Source organism: Sus scrofa, chromosome 9 (assembly GCF_054392235.1).
Source record: "Sus scrofa isolate SSC_HxYL_T2T_F1_AM1 chromosome 9, Sscrofa_HxYL_maternal_Yorkshire_Landrace_v2.0, whole genome shotgun sequence".
NCBI classification, from domain to species: Eukaryota; Metazoa; Chordata; class Mammalia; order Artiodactyla; family Suidae; genus Sus; species Sus scrofa.
The window spans coordinates 12,371,105-12,391,269 of NC_139391.1; the positions used below are offsets into that span (position 1 = coordinate 12,371,105).

The 20,165-nt window shown below is 41.4% G+C and overlaps 2 protein-coding genes across 4 annotated transcripts in view; both read right to left on the bottom strand.

Annotated features, from left to right (window-relative positions):
• LOC100511652 (glycerophosphodiester phosphodiesterase domain-containing protein 4) overlaps window positions 1–20,165 on the bottom strand; it is an 882,168-nt gene that overhangs the window by 678,657 nt on the left and 183,346 nt on the right. The window lies entirely within an intron of this gene.
• Window positions 1–20,165, bottom strand: part of INTS4 (integrator complex subunit 4) — a 121,943-nt gene that overhangs the window by 30,277 nt on the left and 71,501 nt on the right. The window contains exons 13-16 of one of the 3 annotated variants that reach the window (XR_014814762.1): window positions 15,855–17,771; window positions 14,188–14,654; window positions 11,627–11,784; window positions 197–290 (exon numbers count right to left, since the gene is read on the bottom strand). Coding sequence is in view for 1 of the 3 variants with exons in the window: in XM_084975421.1 (XP_084831547.1) it covers window positions 197–290; window positions 11,627–11,784; window positions 14,188–14,321; window positions 17,656–17,771 (502 nt within the window). In the remaining 2 variants the exon portion in view is untranslated. Of the gene's footprint in view, window positions 1–196; window positions 291–11,626; window positions 11,785–14,187; window positions 14,655–15,854; window positions 18,029–20,165 lie in introns of those variants that run through there. The other 2 variants (XM_084975421.1, XR_014814763.1) reach the window with 2 other exon arrangements.

A 20,165-nucleotide genomic window follows, 5' to 3' on the forward strand; every position in this document is an offset into this window, starting at 1 on the left:
TTACCCAAATTAAAAAGTCAAATTCCAAATTATTTATTAGAGATAAATACAATTATACTGCAGAGTACATAATTTCTCCATTGCTAAGCAGCTGCATGAGACGATGTATTTTTCCACTTATGGCCTCAAACACTCTTGGATCCATTAAAGTGTACTCTTAGCATCACACTCATGAACAAAATGGATCAGAACCAACCTTGATGAGAAGAAGTTGACACCTAAGGTAGGTAGCAGAGAAGTCAGCTACTCCTGCCAATTCAGACTGAAGTTCTCCAAGTCTTTGCAGATCCCTGTAGTAAACAAAACCCCAAGCCAAACATAGAATAAGGATAATGACACCAATTAAAGATCATGTCAAAAGCATTTTACTATTTCATACCTAGTAAAACGGTCTAAATTTTTAAAATGGTAGTTCCCAGTGCTAAAGTGGTTATAATGAAACTGGTTCACTTACACTTTGATAGCAGCTTAAGTTGATATAATTCTTCTTCAAAGTAAAATCATACTACATTATAAAAGTCACAAATATGGTCAAGTATTGTGATCTGTAGATTTATCCTGAGAAGTATTTATTTATTTATTTTGTCTTTTTAGGGCTGAACCCACGGCATATGGAGGTTCCCAGGCTAGGGGTCAAATTGGAGCTGTAGCCACTGGCCTACACCACAGCCACAAGGGATCCCAGCTATGTCTGCAACCTATGCCATGGCTCACAGCAATACCAGATCCTTAACCCACTGAGCGAGGCCAGGGATCGAACCTTCATCCTCATGTATGCTAGTCAGATTCGTTTCCACTGAGCCACGATGGGAACTCCCTGAGAAGTAATTCTAAGAGAAATATTCAACAGAAATGAAATGCTTTACGCCCCACAATACTCACTGCTGTGTGGACCATTATAGTAAAACCCAGTAACTACTTAAATAGTCAATGGTAGAAGAATTATTAAATAAATTACTGTGTGCATCCAGTCTACGGAATAGTCTACAACAACCACTAGAATATAACACGGTAATAAGGTATATGACCTCAACTATGTATAAGCTACATATTTATAAATCTGAAAAATACAGCAAACCGTTTTCTGGATCAAGGTATTTAGAGTGCTTCTTAGGGCCTTCTCCCAACTATGCTTTACTTTCCAAGTGTTTTATACAATGGACAAGGATGTTCTGTATCATCAGAAAAAAAAATTTAAGGTCTTACAGTGGACTTTGTTGGCTACCTACCCAGTCAGTCATTCTCCATTTCTTCCTTACTAAGTGAACCCCAATTTTGTTCAAAAGAAGGTGTCCCCAAATGCAGTTCCAAGTAGAGTCTAACTGGACTTAGCCAATTAGTACATGTCATCTCCCTGGTTATGTGACCTCAGCTGGCCTCATCAGTCCTAATAGAAGGATTTACACTGAATACTTGAAGCAGGTCTGATGGGGTCTCTGAATCACTTACACATGCTCTCTTTCTGTGTTTCTACCTCCATCTCTCAGTGGACTGAACAACATTTTACAGCCCTGAATACCACTGGCAGCCATATGTTTCTTTTTTTTTTTTGTCTCTTTGCTATTTCTTGGGTCGCTCCCGCGGCATATGGAGGTTCCCAGGCTAGGGGTCTAATCGGAGCTGTAGCCACCGGCCTACGCCAGAGCCACAGCAACGTGGGATCCGAGCCGCGTCTGCAACCTACACCGCAGCTCACGGCCACGCTGGATCGTTAACCCACTGAGCAAGGGCAGGGACCGAACCCGAAACCTCATGGTTCCTAGTCGGATTCGTTAACCACTGCGCCACGACGGGAACTCCAAGAGGTTTTCTAATACTTGCAATTAAAGCATCCTAACTGGATACAGGTATCAACAAAGTGATTGCAACCATATAAAACATAACTGTCTGTGGACAAGAAAATAAAAAGAGGCAAAGACAGATAAAACAGTTGAGTTGGGAGTTCCCATTGTGGTTCCTCAGGTTAAGAACCTGACTAGTATTCATGAGGATGTGGGTTAAATCCCTGGCCTCCCTCAGTGGATTAAGAATCCGGTGTTGCCATAAGCTGTGGTGTAGGCTGCAGATGCAGCTTGGATCTGGTGTTGCGGTGGCTATGGTGTAGGCCAGCAGCTGTAGCTCCAATTCGACCCCTAGCCTGGGAACATCCATATGCCCCAAGTGCAGCCCTAAAAAACAAAAAACAAAACAAAACAAGCTGTATTGGGAGCTGGGATTAGTGATTTTAAATGTTTAATTCCTCACATAGAAGATACATACTTAGCTAGTATGTACAGAACTCAAAGATACTAAACTGATGGAACTCAAAAGATAGTAAAAGATATCCAATTGGAGTTCCTGTCGTGGCTCAGTGGTTAACGAATCCGACTAGGAACCATGAGGTTGCGGGTTCAGTCCCTGCCCTTGCTCAGTGGGTTAACGATCCAGCGTGGCCGTGAGCTGCGGTGTAGGTTGCAGACGCGGCTCGGATCCCACGTTGCTGTGGCTCTGGCGTAGGCCGGTGGCTACAGCTCCGATTAGACCCCTAGCCTGGGAACCTCCATATGCCGCGGGAGCGGCCCAAGAAATGGCAAAAAAAAAAAAAAGATATCCAATTAAAGTAATCCACTTTCCTATACCTATTGTGCTGGTAACCAGTACACCCTTTCCAGAGGCAACCAGCATTACCAGTTTCTTTTAAATTATTTTGGAAATGTCCTCTATATCTACAAAAGTAACGTTTTCCTTTTCTTTCTTTTTGGGTGAGAGAGAGAGAGGAGAGGAGAGGGAGAGAGGGAGAGAGAGTGAGTGTGTGTGTGTACAAGACCCAACAATTCATCTTTCATAGAATTGGTAGAAAGCTGCCTTGTTTTTTAATAGAAGCATCAAAATTTCACACAGAAACAATAACTGTGGGAAACCTAAAGATATGGCTCATGAAGGAAGTTAACTGTTTCAGGGCTGGCATAATATATCAGGTTTCACAGCAGCGTGTACAAAATTATCCATTGGACTAAGCTCCTCCCTCTAATCTCAGGTAAGTTTCTCAGTAGCTAACACGGCCTCCAGAGGACCCTGATACCAGAATGAAAATGCCTTGGAAATGTATAAAAAGAGAATTATTCTGAAAGTGACTGAAGAAATTGGGGTCTGTGGCTTATATACCAGTCTCTTTTTAGTTTTGGTGATTTGAGCTGATCCTCAAGCTTACTCATGTGTGGAAACCCAGCAAATAAAAGTCAAGACCTGGAGTTCCCGTCTTGGCACAGTGGTTAACGAATCCGACTAGGAACCATGAGGTTGCGGGTTCAGTCCCTGGGTCCCTGCCCTTGCTCAGCGGGTTAACGATCCGGCGTTGCTGTGAGCTGTGGTGTAGGTTGCGGACGCGGCTCGGATCCCGCGTTGCTGTGGCCCTGGCGTAGGCCGGTGGCTACAGCTCCGATTCAACCCCTAGCCTGGGAACCTGCATATGCCGCAGGAGCGGCCCAAGAAATAGCAAAAAGACAAAAAAAAAAAAAAAAAAAAAAAAAAAAAGGCAAGACCTGGTACTAGCTAATCACATGTGTAAAATGCTATTTTGGTGGCCAGACGGTCTCTCCCTTTCCCACCACTGATGTCTGTCTTACAAAAGACAGCCCTGAATCATTCTACTCCTGAACCATCTAATCTCCAGAAAGATGCTGCCTTCTGTTACATTATAGAGAACACAGACCAGCTGACTATACATTAGCTGACTGCCCCCAGGTGTTAAGTCATTCGACCACCCTTGCAATGCAGCAACTGTTGTGAATTGCACAGAGCAGGATGCAACCCAACCAGCCACAAGAAGCCTGAACTGCTGTACAAAGACAGAAACGTGCTAGCTGCGCAGCAAAATGCTGTGTCCCAGTGTTTCTTCTCTACCTCTTTATGCCCACGATCCCCAGGAAGCCATGAGGACTGGCTTAGATCCATCAGGAAACCATGAGGATGTGGTTGAGATCCATCACGAGACTCTTTAATGAAAAAGGTACCAAGAGCACCTTCTATGTGCACTGCACTAGGTGTGCCAGGTGTTCCCTTATATGAGCTCGTTTAATCCTCACAACATGGACTGCGATTACAGGTATACTTCGCAAACTGTGTGACTGCAGACCACCACAAAAAAAGGAAATATTACAATAGGGTGAGGCATACAAATGTTTTAGTTTCCCAGTGCGTATAAAAGTCATGCTGGGGTTCCCATCGTGGCTCAGCAGGTAACGAACCCAACTAGTATCCATGAGGACGCGGGTTTGATCCCTGGCCTCACTCAGTGGGTTAAGGATAACGCATTGCCATGAGCTGTGGTGAAGGATGCAGATGCGGCTTGGATCTGGCATTGCTGTGGCTGTGGTGCAGACCAGCAGCTGTAGCTCTGATTTGACCCCTAGCCTGGGAACCTCCATAGGCCACAGGTATGGCCCTAAAAAGACAAAAAAAAAGACAAAAAAAAAAAAAAAAAAAAGTCTACAGGGAGTTCCCTGGTGGCTCAATGGCTTAAGGATACAGTGTTGTCACCGCCATGGCACAGGTTTGTTTCCTGACCCTGGAACTCCCAAATGCCACAAACATAAAAAGTTAATTAATTAAAAAAAAAATAAAGAAAAGGAGTTCCTGTTGTGGCACAGCAGAAACGAATCCAACTAGTACCCATGAGAATGTGGGTTTAGATCCGTGGCCCCACTCAGTGGGTTAAGGATCCAGCATTGCCGTAAGCTATGGAGTAGGTCACAGACGTAGCTTGGATCCCACATTGCCATGGCTGTGGCATGTGCTTCCAGCTGTAACTCTGAATCGACCCCTAGCCTGGGAACTTCTACATGTCACAGGTGCAGCCCTAAAAAGCAAAAAAAAAAAAAAAAAAAAAAAGCAAAAAAAAAGACAAGAAAGAAAAGTCTACAAATAATAAATGCTGGCTAGGGTGTGGAGAAATCGGAACTCCTCCTACACTGCTGGTGGGAGTACAACCAGTATGGAAAACAGTATGGAAGTTCCTTAAAAGACTAAAAATAGAACTCTATCTGGAAAAGATAAAACTCTTTTTTTTTTTTTTTTTTTTTTTTTTTTTTTTGTCTTTTTCTAGGGCTGCACCCAAGGCATATGGAGGTTCCCAGTCTAGGAGTCTAATCAGAGCTGTGGCCACCGAGGGATCCTAGCCACGTATGCGACCTACACCACATCTCATGGTAACGCCGTATCCTTAATCCACTGAGCAAGGCTAGGGATCGAACCTGCAACCTCATGGTTCCTAGTCGGACTGTTAACCACTGAGCCATAATGGGAACTCTGAAAAGATAAAAACTCTAATTTGAAAAGCTACATGCAGCCAATGTTGACTGCAGCACCATTTACAATAGCCAAGATATGTTGTGAGCCAAGCAGAAAGTCCAACAATAGTCAAGATATGGAAGCAATCTAAATGTCCATTGATAGAGGAATGGTTAATGAAGATGTAGTACATATATACAGTGGAATATTACTCAGCCATAAGAAGTAATGAAATAATGCCATTTGCAGCAACATGGATGGATGTAGAAATTATCATACTAGGTGAAGTTAGTAAAAGACAAACATCATATGATATCACTTTTATGTGGAATCTAAAAAAAAAGATACAAACGAACTTATTTATAAAACAGAAACTTATTCATAGAAACATAGAAAACAAACTCATGGTTACCACAGAGGAAAGGAGAGGGGGATAAATTAGGACTTCAGGTTTAGCAGATTCAAACTACTATATATAAAATAAACAACAAGGTCCTGCTGTAATAACAGGGAACTATATTCAATATCTTCTAATAAAAGACACTGGGAAATAATCTGAAAATCAACAATACTTCAATTTAAGTAAATAAATGAATAACAATTTAAAAAATTAACCCAAAGATTTGTTTCATGTCTTAGTTTTATCACTTCCTAGAATATGATCTTGGATCCCAACTCCTTCCTCTGGGAATAGAGGGTACTATAGAGTTCATAAGACTGCTGTGACGATCAGTATATGTGGAAAGCATGTTTATGTTTATGGTTTCCTTTGCTGTGCAAAAGCTTTTAAGTTTAATTCAGTACTATTTGTTTACATTTTATTTCCATTACTCTAGTAGGAGATGGACCCAAAAATAAGTTGCTGAGATTTATGTAAAAGAGCATTCTGCCAATGTTTTCCTCTAGGAGTTTTAGAATATTCGGTTATTACATTTAGGTCTTTAATCCACTTTGATTTATTTTTGTATCTGGTATTTGAGAATATTCTAATTTCATTTTTTTTACACAGCTCTCCAGTTTTCCCACCACTTGTTGAAGAGACTGTCTTTACTGTATATTCTCGCTTCTTTTGTCATAAATAACCGACCATAATAAGTGCATGGGTTTGTTTCTAGGCTTTCGATCCTGTCCCATTCATCCACATTTCTATTTTTGTGACAGTACCATGCTGTTTTGATTCCTGTAGCTTTGTAGTATTGTCTGAGGCCAGGGAGAATGATCCCTCCAACTCAGTTCTTCTTTCGCAAGATTATTTTGGCTCTTTGGGGTTTTTTGTGTTTCTATAAAAATTTTAAATGTTTTGGTTGGTTTTGTGAAAAATGCCATTGGTAATTTTACAGGGATTGCATTGAATATATAGACTGCCCTGGGTAGTATGATAATTTTAACAATGTTGATTCTTCCAATCTCTCCCTATGTGTGTGTCTTCAATTTCTTTCATCAGCATCTTATAGTTTTCAGAGTACAGTTTTTGCTTCCTTAGGTAGGCTTATTCCTAGGTATTTTATTCCTTTGGATGTTATCATAAATGAGACTGTTTCCTTAATTTCTCTTTCTGATATTTCGTTCTTAATGTATAAAAATACAAACAATTTATGTATATTAATTTTGTATCCTGCAACGTTACTGAATTCACTGATGAGTTCTAACAGTATTCTGATGGCATCTGTAAGGCTTTCTATGTACGGTATTACGTCATCTGCAAACAGTGACAGTTTTACTTCTTCCTTTCCAATTTGGTTTCCTTTTATTGCCTTCTCTGTTTGCTGTGGCTAGGACTTCCAAAAAGTGGCAAGTGTGAGCATTCTTTTTTTTGTTTTGTTTTGCTTTTTAGGGCCACATCTGCAGCTATGGAAGTTCCCAGGGTAGGGGTTAAATCGGAGCTACAGCTGCCAGCCTGCACCATAGCCACAGCCACACCAGATCCGAGCCTTGTCTGCAACCTACACCATGGCAACGTCAGATCCTTAACCCACTGAGCAAGGCCAGGGATCAAACCTGCATGCTCATGGATACTAGTCAGATTTGTTTCACTGCACCACAATGGGAAATCCCAAGAGTGAGCATTCTTGTCTTATTCCTGATCTCAGAGGAAATGCTTTCAGCTTTTCACCACTGAATATGATGTCAGCTGTGGGTTTGTCATAGATATCTTCATTATGTTGAAGTAGGTTCCCTCTATGCCTACTTTCTGGGGAGTTTTTATCATAAATGGATATTAACTTTTATCAAAAGTTTTTGCATTTATTGAGATGATCAGATGGTTTTTATTCTTCAGTTAATGTAGTATATTGTATTGATCAATCTGTGGATACTACATGTAAGGATAACCTGACCCCCTTGCTGTATAGTGGGGGAAAAAAAAAAAAAAAAAAGGCAAAAAAAAAAATCTGTGGATACTAAAAAATTCTTGCATTCCTGAGTTAAATCCCACTTGATCATGGTGTATGATTCTTTTAAGATATTGTTCCATTTAGTTTGCTAATATTTGTTGGGGATTTTTGCATCTATGTTCATCAGTGATCCTGGCCTGTAATTTTTTTTGTGTGATTATCTTTAGTTTTGGTATTAGAGTGATAGTGGCCTCATCGAATGAGTTCAGAAGACTGGTTTCCTCTACAATTTTTTGGAATAGTTTCAGAAGGATAAGTGTTAACCCTTCTCTAAATGTCTGGTAGATTTCACCATGAAGCCATGTGGCTTTGTGCTTTTGTTTGTTGGGAGTTTCTAAATTAATGATTCAATTTCAGTAACCTTAATTAGTCAGTTCATATTTTCTATTTCCTCCTGGTTCGGTCTTAGGAGATTGCGTCTTTCTAGGGATTTGTCTATTTCTACTAGGTTGTCCATTTTATTGGTATATACTTGCTCATGGTGGTCTCTTATGGTCCTTTGTATTTCTCTTGTGTTGGAAGCTTTAACTTCTTTATACATATTTTTTAAATGATTTTTATTTTTTTCCATTATAGCTGGTTTTCAGTGTTCTGTCAATTTTCTACTATATAACAAGGTGACCCAGTCACACATACATATACACATTCTTTTTCTCACATTATTATCCTCCATCATGAGTGTCTAGATACAGTTCCCAGTGTTATAAAGCAGGAATAACTTCTTTACTTCTGATTTCATTTTCTTGGGCCCTCTTTTTTTGATAAGTCTGGCTAAAGGTCTATCCATTTTATTTATCTTCTCAAAGAATTAGCTTTTGGTTTCATTGATCTTGTCTATTTTATCTTTTAGTGTATTTTTCATTTTTTTCTGCTCTGATCTTTATGATCTCCTTCCTTCTACTAACTTTGGGTTTGTTTTTTTTTTTTCCCATTATTCTTCCTCTAGTTAGTTTAGGTATAAGGTTAGGTTGTTTATTTGCTACTTTTCTTACTTCCTGAGGTAGGCTTGTCTGGCTATAAACTTCCTTCTTGGAACTGCTTTTGTTGCATCCCATAGGTGTTGGATTTTCATATTTTCATTTTCATTTGTCTCTAGGTATGTTTTAATTTTCTCTTTGATTTGAAACATGTCTTTGGATTTTAAATCTCACCACACTAGATGGCTCATGTCATACAAACTGTTTAATCAGAAACAGGCAGTGTGACCAGATGGAAGGACTAGAAAGACCTATGTTCTAGTCCAGAACTTTGCTGTTCCTTGTCTTTGATAGTCTTTTCCCTTCTTAACTTAATTTCTATTTATTCTTCTGGTCACTGCTTAAACCATGAAAGGAAGGGCTGAGTGCCCCTTTCTGTTTTTCTAGAAAATCCTGTATTTACTCTCTTGTGTGGAAAGCACGATACTGCATTTTCTGTTTCCTTATTTCCCCTGGTAGGCTGTAAGATACCTTGTAGTAGACTAGGTCTTGCCAAGCAGAATGACTGGCATACAATGGGTGCTGAAAAACCATAAAACAAGTGAATGAACCCAAGCTCCCTCACTCACTGTAAAAACTGGATAATTCTCATAGGATTGTTTTCAAGTTCAGTGAAATAACGTATATAAAACACTTGTAAGAGTGGGTACATAGTGGGCACTTAATACACACCAGCTCTTGTTATGATGAAGGATAGCAGAGCCTTCAGAAGATCAAATCCATCCCACTGAAGGTAGGGTACGACCAGAAGAAAACGCCATCTATAAAAATCTTAAGTCTCCATTATGGTTAAGCCATCATAACTAGAGTTTTCTGTTTGTTTGTTTGTTTAGGGCCGCACCTAAACATATGGAGGTTCCTAGACTAGGGGTCGAATCGGAGCTACAGCTGCCTGCCTATACCACAGCCACAGCAATGCCAGATCCAAGCCTCGTCTGCGACCTACACCACAGCTCACAGCAACGCTGGATCCTTAACCCACTGAGCGAGGCCAGGGATTGAACCCAAAACCTCATGGTTCCTAGTTGGATTTGCTTCTGCTGCACCATGACGGGAACTCCATAACTAGAGTTTTTAGCAAATATTCATTAAAGTGATATAAGTCACCCAAAGTAAGTGGTGAAAACAAAGCAATTATGACAAGTTCTAAAAACAAACCAAAAAATTCATCCTCTGTGGCCCTCACTGAACTGTATCGGAGAAGTGAAATCTCAGTTGGGATATATGGCTGCTTCGACGACAACAGCGGGCCACGTGAAGACGGTGAAGGTCGTTTGTTTGATACTAGCACTAACACGGAAATGGCCAGACTCCTAATCAGAGAAACTTGTGTATGAAATGATGACGAACATTTCACTTTTCAACAGCTATGGAAGACGCAAATTCTTATTTACTTATTTTTTTTTTTCTTTTTTGGCCACATTCATGGCATACAGCAGTTCCCTGGCCAGGGATAGACTCTGAACCGCAGCTATAACCTATGCAGCAGTTGCAGCAACGCTGTATCCTTAACCTACTAGACCAGGCCAAGAATCGAACTCACACTGATGTGAAGACAATCTCAGATTCTTAACCTGCTGCACCCACAGCAGGAATTCCCAGAAAATGTAAATTCTAAAGAACCTCAGGGGTTATCTGATCTGATCTCCAGTGATACACCAATCCCCTTCCCACTGCTGCATACTACAGAGCATCAATTTTAGAGCCTAAGGAAGCTAGATTAAAATCCCGGTTCTGCTACCTTCCCAAATTTCCATTTCTTATTTCTACAGCAATGCCTGTAAAACACAGTGTCATCGACTTCTGTTGCACTGTGTGCTTTCCTTTTCTGGATCTTCTCCCATCCTGGCCACCTTGCTCAGAATGCACTTAACTAGAAACACAGTGCCCAGGACTGACCACAGCACCAGAACAGTGTCTGACCAGCAGAGAGTACAGCAAGACCATCACCTCATAAAACCCAGATCATGAGAGTGACTCAAACCAGGGTGTCTGCACACACCTATTAGCACTGCAGCTAATAACCAAATGGGCTTGCTTTCATGCATTTTATACTTGCTTAGTGCCAAACGGATAGAAAACTAACATGGACAAAACTTAAGTGTTTATTTAGGTGGGGCTGAGTCTGTGGGGCTTATTGTCCTGGGCTCAGCGCCAACGACTTCAGTAGCGGCCTCTAAAATTAATCACCTTGGTGAGGGAGCAGATGAGGAAGAAAATGGGATTGAGGCATCGCCTCAGGGTCAGCAAACTTCTTCTGGAAAGGGTCAGATGTAAATATTTTAGGCTTTGCAATCCATACAGTTTCTGTGGCAACCACTCAATTCTGTCACTGCAGCATGAAAGCAGTCACAGACAGTAGCTAAACGAATGAGTGTGGCTGCGTTTCAATCAAACCTCACTTATAAAAGCAGATAGATCCTGCCTTTGCTAAGGGCAAAAGAGTTTCATTTCTTTGCAAATCATTCGGGATATTCTAATAGGGTCTGTCCGAATCTGCTGATTGTTCTGGCTATCCTTCCCTTCTTCCTCAGTAGCAGTCACCAAGTGTTATCTAAGCACTGATGAGGCAAAGGCTACTTGATGCAGAAGATGGAGAAACAAAAAAGAATGAGTCTAGGTCATCAGCCATCTCAGCTCCATATGCCTAAGAGGAAGAATTAATCCTTCCTCCTGTTTAAGCCACTGTTACTTCCTATTTTCTACAACCCAGCCTAACTAACATATAAGATGGGAAAAACTGAAAAAAACCTCTTTGTAACTCTTTCGAGTCTTGTGCTAATCATCAGTCTGGTAATGAACACAAAGCTTTTCTTTGCAATACGCTTAAACCACAACCCAATCCAAGTAAGAACATCACAAAATCACGTGTGAGTGTAGGTCAACAGTGAGAAAAACTAGCCCAGAGTCAATGCTGGAAATCAAAAGGGTCAGGCCAAGCATGACAAAGTTAACTCTGTCAAGGAAACGGGTGATCAATCGCCTCACCTGATAGTGAACTCTAGCAGCTCCTGGGTTCCCTGAGGGTCCAGGTGCTGAAGACTGTACACCCTTTCAAGACTCTGCTGCAGGAACTGATGGGATGGGTCCTCATGAGGCGTGATATTGGGAGAGAGAGCGGACGACACTAGTTTTCTACCTGGTAACTAAGCAAACACAGTGGGGTTTTAGCGCCAACGAATTCAGTGGCTCAGCTTTTGGTAACATCAAAGAAACCAAGAAAAAAATGTGAGCCAAACAAAACAAAAAGGAAAAAAAGGCTACATAAATCTGTAAATAACATCTTTCTCCTTCCCCAGCTTCAACGAGAGACAGAGAAAGAGAGAAAGAAAGTGAACATGGTCTACTCAATACAGCCACAAGCTGGAAGAAGAAAAAGAAAAGTGGAGTTCCTGTCATAGCTCAGCAGAAATGCATCTGACTAGTATGAGGATGCGGGTTTGATCCCTGGCCTCGCTCAGGGGGTTAAGGATCAAGCACTGCCGTGAGCTGTGGTGTTGCAGACGCGGCTCGGATCTAGCATTGCTGTGGCTGTGTCTCTGACTGGACCCCTAGCTTGGGAACCTCCATATGCTGCAGATGTGACCCTAAAAATAATAAAACAAAATGAGAGAGAGAGAGAGAGAGAGAGAAGGAAAGGAGAGCAAAAAGGATTTCACTTTTTTTTTTTTTTGCCATGTCTGCAGCATTTGGAAATTCCTGGGCCAGGGATCAAGCTGCTGCAGTGAACACACTGGACCCTTAATCCGCTGTAAGAGAACTCCAGAATTTCACCTTTTGTTTTGTTTTTTTTAGGCCTGCACCCAAGGCATTAGGAAGTTCCCAGGCTAGGGGTCGAAGCGGAGGTGTAGCTCCCCGCCTATGCCAAAGCCACAGTCACGCCAGATCTGAGCCATGTCTGCGACCTACATCATAGCTCATAGCAAGGTCGGATCCTTAATCCACTGAGCGAAGCCAGGGATCCACACAGCGAGGCTGTGTCCTTATGGATGTTAGTCAGATTCGTTTCTGCTGAGCAGCAATGGGAACTCCCAAGATTTCACTTTTAACTTTGTATCTTCTATACAGTTTAAATTTTCTTTTTTTTTTTTTTTCTTTTTTTTTTGTCTTTTGTCTTTTTGTCTTTTTGTTGTTGTTGTTGCTATTTCTTGGGCCGCTCCCGCGGCCCCGCGGCATATGGAGGTTCCCAGGCTAGGGGTTGAATCGGAGCTGCAGCCACCGGCCTATGCCAGAGCCACAGCAACGCAGGATCCGAGCCGCGTCTGCAACCTACACCACAGCTCACGGCAACGCCAGATCGTTAACCCACTGAGCAAGGGCAGGGACCGAACCCGCAACCTCATGGTTCCTAGTCGGATTCGTTAACCACTGCGCCACGACGGGAACTCCCAGTTTAAATTTTCTAACCATGTACATATATTATACTAAATAAAGTTATTTACACTTATTAAGTAGGGATGAGTAAATACAAATAAGGAACTTAGAAAAGTGCCTGCATAAAGGATTCAGTGTGTGCTTGCTATTGCTATCATTATAATTCACTACAAATTTTTTTCTTTCTGTATCTCTAAGCTTTAAAAATAATAAAAATTTTGGGAGTTCCCATTGTGGTGCAGCGGAAACGAATCCAACCAGTATCCTTAAGGATTCAGGTTAGATCCCTGACCTTGCTCAGTGGGTTAAGGATCTGGTGTTGGCATAAGTAGGTGGTGTAGGTAGCAGACAGACTTCAGATCCCACGTGGCTGTGGCCAGCAACTGCAGCTCTGATTTGACCCCTAGCCTGGGAACTCCCATATGCTGTAGGTTTGGCCCTAAAAAAGCAATATAAATATAAATTTTGGAGTTCCCTGATGGCCTAGCAGTTAAGAATGCAGCATTGTCACTGCTGTGGCTTGGGTTCAGGCCCTGGACCAGGAACTTCTGAATGCTGTGGGCAGGGCCTAAATAAATAAATAAATAAATAAATAAATATTATTATTAAAAAATAAATTTGAGAATCATAGCTTCACGTAATATAACATGATCTGATCTTTGATTTGAAATATATTGTTCCAGATTCCTTCTTTTTGCCTAATACAACATAATTAATAACCCAGGATATTAAAAATGTATTGCCTTAAAAGGTAAGGAAGAAGTTCCAGTTGTGGCTCAGTGGTAACAAATCATGTGGATTCAGGTTCGATTCCTGGTCCCGCTCAGTGGGTTAAGAATCCTGCGTTGCATTGAGCTGTGCTGTAGGTCGAAGATGAGGCTCCAGATCTGGCCTTGCTGTGGCTGTGGTGTACGCCAGCAGCTGAAGCTCTGATTCAACCCCTAGCCTGGGAACTTCCATATGCTGCACGTGTGGCCCTAAAAAAAGGGGGAAAAAAAAGGTAAAGGATACAGAGAAGCAAAAGTGCAAAACAATAGGAGAGCCCAAGAATGAATGAATATGTTTTCAGAGACTATACAGCTTGCTTTCTACTATTTAACAACCACAAAGGACTAAAAATCAAAACAAAATAGAACAAAACAAAACAAAAAAGACAAAAGATGTTTTCAACATACCCTCAAGGCAGGAACAAGATGAGAAAGACTGTCTCGGAGGTAAGCATAGTGCCTGAAGGTATGATCGGAGAACAATGCTGGCATTGTTGGACATGTTTTAGCAGCATTGAAAATAAGAACCAAAACTGCAATGTCTGATGGATAAGTGGGTTAAGTAAACCTGGAGACATAAAAGGTTGAGCCTGGACAGAATTTGGTGCCTCTACTTCCCGACCTCTCAATTCCCATTAAATAACTACCGTTTTCTAACAAAGAAACACAAATTCAAGAAATACATTATCCCGCTCCGAATTACTCCAATTACTCATCCAATTATCCAAAAAAAAGGTCTGCTGTTGTTGTTTTTTAACGGCCACACCTGTGGTACGGGGAAGTTCCTGGACTAGGGGTCAAATCTGAGCTGCAGCTAAGGCCGATGCTGCAGCCATGGCAACATCAGATTCCAGTCGGATCCTTAACCCACTGAGCTAAGCCAGGGATCGAACCGGCATCCTCCAGAGACAATGTCAGGTCCTTAACTTACTAAGCCACAACAGGACCTCAAAAAGGTTTTTTTAAAATAATGCCTGCTGCTGAGAATATAAATAATCAAATAGAAACTTTTGATATATTGCCAACTTAAGTACATACTGGCACAATCCCTCTGAATAATAGTTTGATACCAGACAGGAAGAGTCTCGGGAATGTATAATAATTCCACATCTCAAAATCAAACCACAGAATCATTTGTGATAGCAAATAATCACAAACAACCTAAATGTCCAAAACCAGGAGAATGATTACACAACTTCTGTTTCATCTACTTAATGGAGTATTACATAACCATTAAAAATTGTATTTATAAAAGACTCTTTTTTTGGTCACACCAATAACATGTGGAAGTTTCTGGGCCAGGGATCAATTCCATGCCACAGAAGTGACCCCAGCTGCTGCCATGACAATGCTGGATCCTTAACCCACTGAGCCACAGGGGAGCTCCTATAAGACCTTTAATATTATATCATAAGCATTTTGTCATAGTGAAAAAAGCAGGCTCTATATGTAGAGAATATGACAGCAGCTATCTATCATCAAATATTTGCCTAATAAAATGAAATGTTAAAAAAAATAAAAAGGAGCTCCCATTGTGGCACAGAGGGTTAAGAACCAAACTAGTATCCATGAGGATTCGGGTTCCATCCCTGGCCTTGCTCAATGGTTTAAGGATTCAGCACTGCCATGAGCTGCAGTGTAGGTTGCTGACTCGGCTCAGATCTGGCATTGCTGTGGCTGTGGTATAGGCCAGCAGCTGCAGCTCCAATTTGAACGCTAGCCTGGGAACTTCCATATGCCACAGGTAAGGCCATAAAAAGAAAAAAAATTTTTTAATTAAAAAAATAACAAGAGTTCCCACTGTGGCGTAGAGTGGGTTAACAACCCAGCATTGCTATATCTGTGGCAGAGGTCACAGGTATAGCTCAGATTCAGTTCCTGGCCTGGGGACTTTCATATGCCACAGATACAGATGAAAAAGGAAAAAGAGGAGTTACTCATCATGGCACAGTGGTTAATGAATCCGACTAGGAACTATGAAGTTGTGAGTTCAATCCCTGGCCTTGCTCAGTGGGTTAAGGATCCAGCGTTGCTGTGGCTGTGGTGTAGGCCAACAGCAACAGCTCTGATTAGACCCCTAGCCTGGGAACTTCCATATACCATGGGAAGCGGCCCTAGAAAAGGAAAAAAGACAAAAGAAAAAGGAAAAAGAAACCCACAAGATTCCAAACCCAAGCTTTTAAAAAGGGAGAAGGAAACATGTCAAAATATTAACTGTAGGAGTTCCCTGGTGGCCAAGCAGTGAAGAACATGGTTTTGTCACTATTGTGCCTGGGGTTCGATCCCTGGCCGGCCAAGGAACTTCTGTATGACGAGGGCATGGACAAAAGAAACTTGACTGTCAATTATTGTGAATAGTATGATTCTGGGTACTAAATATGAAATTTCTTCTTTCTATTTTAAAATTGTTTCTATGTATATTAATTTTATAACAGAGGGAAAATCAGAAATTAAAAGACATACCTTCCAATCTTCTGCATGTATCCCTATGGCAAAGCCTGCTATTTGCCTACCTAATATCCACTGTTCCCTTGTCTTCACTAATAGAATACTGATTTTATTCCAAATATCCTCTGACTTCCTGATTAGAACCCAGACCTGATGACTGGAGTTCTAGCAACAATTCTGGACAACTGAAAATGGCAGGAGAGAAAAACAGAAGGGGCCTGGATTACCAACAATAATGTAGAGCTGCTATACCAGCGCCAGACTCCTTACCTCAAGACCTCTTTTATGTTGGGGGAAAAAAATTCTAATTAATATTGATTCTACATTTGGGGCCAGTCTCTGTCACTTACATACTTCTTAAATAACACAATGTTCCAACTACCCAGAAAAATACATTAACATAATATGCTTCCAAAAGTGTTTACCTTTTTTTTTTCAGGCCACTTTAATATGTCCTGGGGAATGTGTAACAGCATGTATCCCAAGAGTCCTTCTCTGAGGAGCCAAAGTTCAAATAATCATAGTATTGCAGGGATTTTTTGTTTTTGTTTTTGTCTTTTTTCCTTTTCTGGGGCTGCTTCCTGCGGCATATGGAGATTCCCAGACTAGGGCTCAAATCAGAGCTGTAGCCACCGGCCTACGCCACAGCCACAGCAACGCCAGATCCGAGCCATGTCTGCGACCTACACGACAGCTCACGGCAATGCTGGATCCTTAACCTGCAACCTCATGGTTCCTAGTCATATTCGTTAACCACTGTGCCATGATGGGAACTCGGTATTGCTGTTTTAGAGGTAAAGACATCAGGGATGTGCCTTTTTTAGAGGTTAACACAGGGTTCACACATTGGTTAGCATGTCAATTACAAGGATCTTTTAAAAAATTCTGCAACTGCACTATAAAAATAAAAAAACAGAATTAGGAGTTCCCATCATGGTTCAGCGGAAACAAATCTGACTAGCATCCGTGAGGATGTAGATTTGATCCCTCGCCTTGCTCAGTGGATTAAGGATCCGGTGTTGCAGTGAGCTGTGGTGTAGGGCACAGATGTGGCTCAGGTCTGGAGAGTTATTAAGCCTCTCTGAGCCTCAGTTTCCTCATCTATAAGCTGGAAATAATACCTCCTTCTAAGGTTGTTTGAAAGATCAGTGATAAAATGTATGAAGCATTTGAACAGTATTAGAATATAGTAGGTGCTCAATAAAATTTAGTAGTAGTATTAAATGGCAAAGTTGAATTTCTGTGAAAGTAAGAATGAAGACTACTAACCACCAGGCTCCTTCCGGATATACTCCTACCTAAAAGAAACGAGGAGGAAAAACAAAAACAAACAAACGAAAACCCAAACTTCTCAGACCACCCAAGCTGCACTGCAGAAAAAGACGACAATGTTCCCTGCTAGGTTGGGGGATTCTGCACAGAGGATACAGGCTGGGTCATCCATGTCCGGTTCAGCTGTGTCGAAATACGGGTGTGTGCTCAGGAGCTCTGGCACCAGGGGGAGCACCAGAGTTGGATGCCGACTTCCCAGGAACTTCAAGCACCTGAAACAAAAAGAGAGTCCTCGTTAGTAATTTAATAAATGCTTTAAAAAGTGCTGGGAATTGGAGGAAGTTCCTGCTGTGGCTCAGTGGAAAAGAGCCTAATACATGAGGACACAGGTTCGATCCCTGGCCTTGCTCAGTGGGTTAAGGACCCAGCCTTGCCATGAGCTGCAGTGTAGCTCGCAGATGCAGCCAGATCTGGCATTGCTGTGGTTGTGGTGGAGGGTGGCGGCTGTAGCTCCAGTTCAAACCCTAGCCTAGGAACTTCCATATGCCGTAGGTGTGGCCCTTAAAAAAAAAAAAAGTACTGGGAACTGGAATCAGAAAACCTAATTCAGAATCACAAATTCTCAGTCATCCATTTTTGTTACCTCTGACTTCAGATAAGTCATTCAATTATTCCGGGACATAGTTAATTCATCTAAAAACTTGTTTATTATGAAGATAAAAGAGCTGTGACATGACATATTATTACAGGTTATTTGATTAACAACCATTTCCTCAGCTTCCTTGGCAAGAGAACCCTGATTTTACTCAGGTATCAGGTAGGTAGCAAAGTGCTCAGAGAAGGTAGGTCCAGCCCAAGGGCTCAACCACAGCTGGTCTACACCCATCCTGGCAGCCCATTCCCATTTTCCAGTGACTGGTGTGCAGGTGGTCAAGTAACCCAGTTTTGGTCAATAGAGCAAGAGGGGAAGTCTGCTGGGAGTGTCTTGAGGAATGTTTTCCTAACCAAATAAAAAAGAAGGGCATGAGAGGGATTACCCTCTTCTTTCTGTCTGAAGATAGTCTTATGATGTAGCCATCTTGCAACTATGAAGAGAAAGCCAAGAAAACGGCAGAGAAATCAACCAGAGTACTAACCCTGTTAAGCCACTGAATGGCCAATCCTGAAATAAACTTTCTGACTTCTAAATTAGACCTTACTGTTAAAGCCACTTTGTTTTTTTGGGGTTTTTTTTTAAGGGCCACACCAGCAGCATATGAAAGTTCCCAGGCTAGGGGTCGAATCGGAGCTGCAGCTGCTGGCCCACACCACAGCCACAGCAACATGGGATTCAAGCCACATCTGCAACCTACACCGCAGCTCTGGATCCTTAACCCACTAAGCAAGGCCAGGAATAGAACCTCCATTGTCATGGATGCTAGTCAGGTTCTTAACCCGCTGAGCTACAACAGGAACTCCTAAAGCCACTTTTAATCAGATTTTCTGTTACTTATAGGCAAAAGCATTCTAACCAATACCCTGGATGAAGTTCTGAAATCAGAAAAGACCTGATGTGTTACCTTGAGCAGATATATTTCTTACCTACAAAATGGGATTAAACCTCATACAGTTGTTTAAGGATTAAATGAAATAATCAATGGAAAGTATTTAGCAAGGTGTCTATCATATCATGAGAATGCAGTTAGATATTAGATATTAGCTATTATTAATTGGCTGTAACTATTATAACTACATGAAGGCCATCTGTAAGATATAAAGAACTACACATGTGCTGGTAATTACACATTTTTATTATTATTAAATTCTGATTTAGAAGGTGTACTGAAATTGAAAAGGAATGTCAATCTTAATTTAATGTTCTCACTGAGTTTATAATCCAGCTGAGGCAAAGATGACTAACACCACGAGGTAATGAACTCTCAAATAAATGAAACTCTGCTTTCTACCTGTCAAAGGCAGAAGAGATCACTATGATGAGAAAGTTTCATAAAGGAGATGGGACTTCACCAGGGACTGGAGAATAGGTGGATCAGCAAAAAAGGGAAAACAAACCCTAAGAACAAACTCATCAGTGTATGAAGTGTGAAAGGCATCACATTTTAAACACCTGATATTTTCAGAAGCGTGCACTTTTCCCCAGTCCCGTTTTTCCTTCTATGGGGAAGAAGTTGATCCACTAGGTTTCTGACCTTTCTTGGCCCTGTTACTCTCTGCGCCTTGGTGGACACTGTACCCCCACATCCCAATCACTGAGTGCTCCGTGAAGGCAATCAATAAATACACGACGAATTGAGCTGAACTGGACTGAACAAACTTGAGGAACTGGCAAAAATAGAACCAGATATCGAGAACATTTCCTAAAGCAAGATTCCCCTGGTATTTGTAGTTTTTAATGTATCTTCCAAGTTCTTGATTTGACCCAGCTTTTCTACTTTCAGAAACAATTTTTTTTAAATGAATAAGCCAAATATTTGGAGTGATCTCATCACATAAGCTCACTTAAATATGTGGAGCACAAGGACACACAATTTTTTTGGCGGGGGGGGGGAATACTGCGGAAAGTAACATAATGTCTTTTCTATCAAAGGAAATCTTGGTGACTCCATTTTGCTCTGGTTTCGGCTGAATCGATGCTGCCACCCCTTCCTCTTTACCTTTTTTCTCAG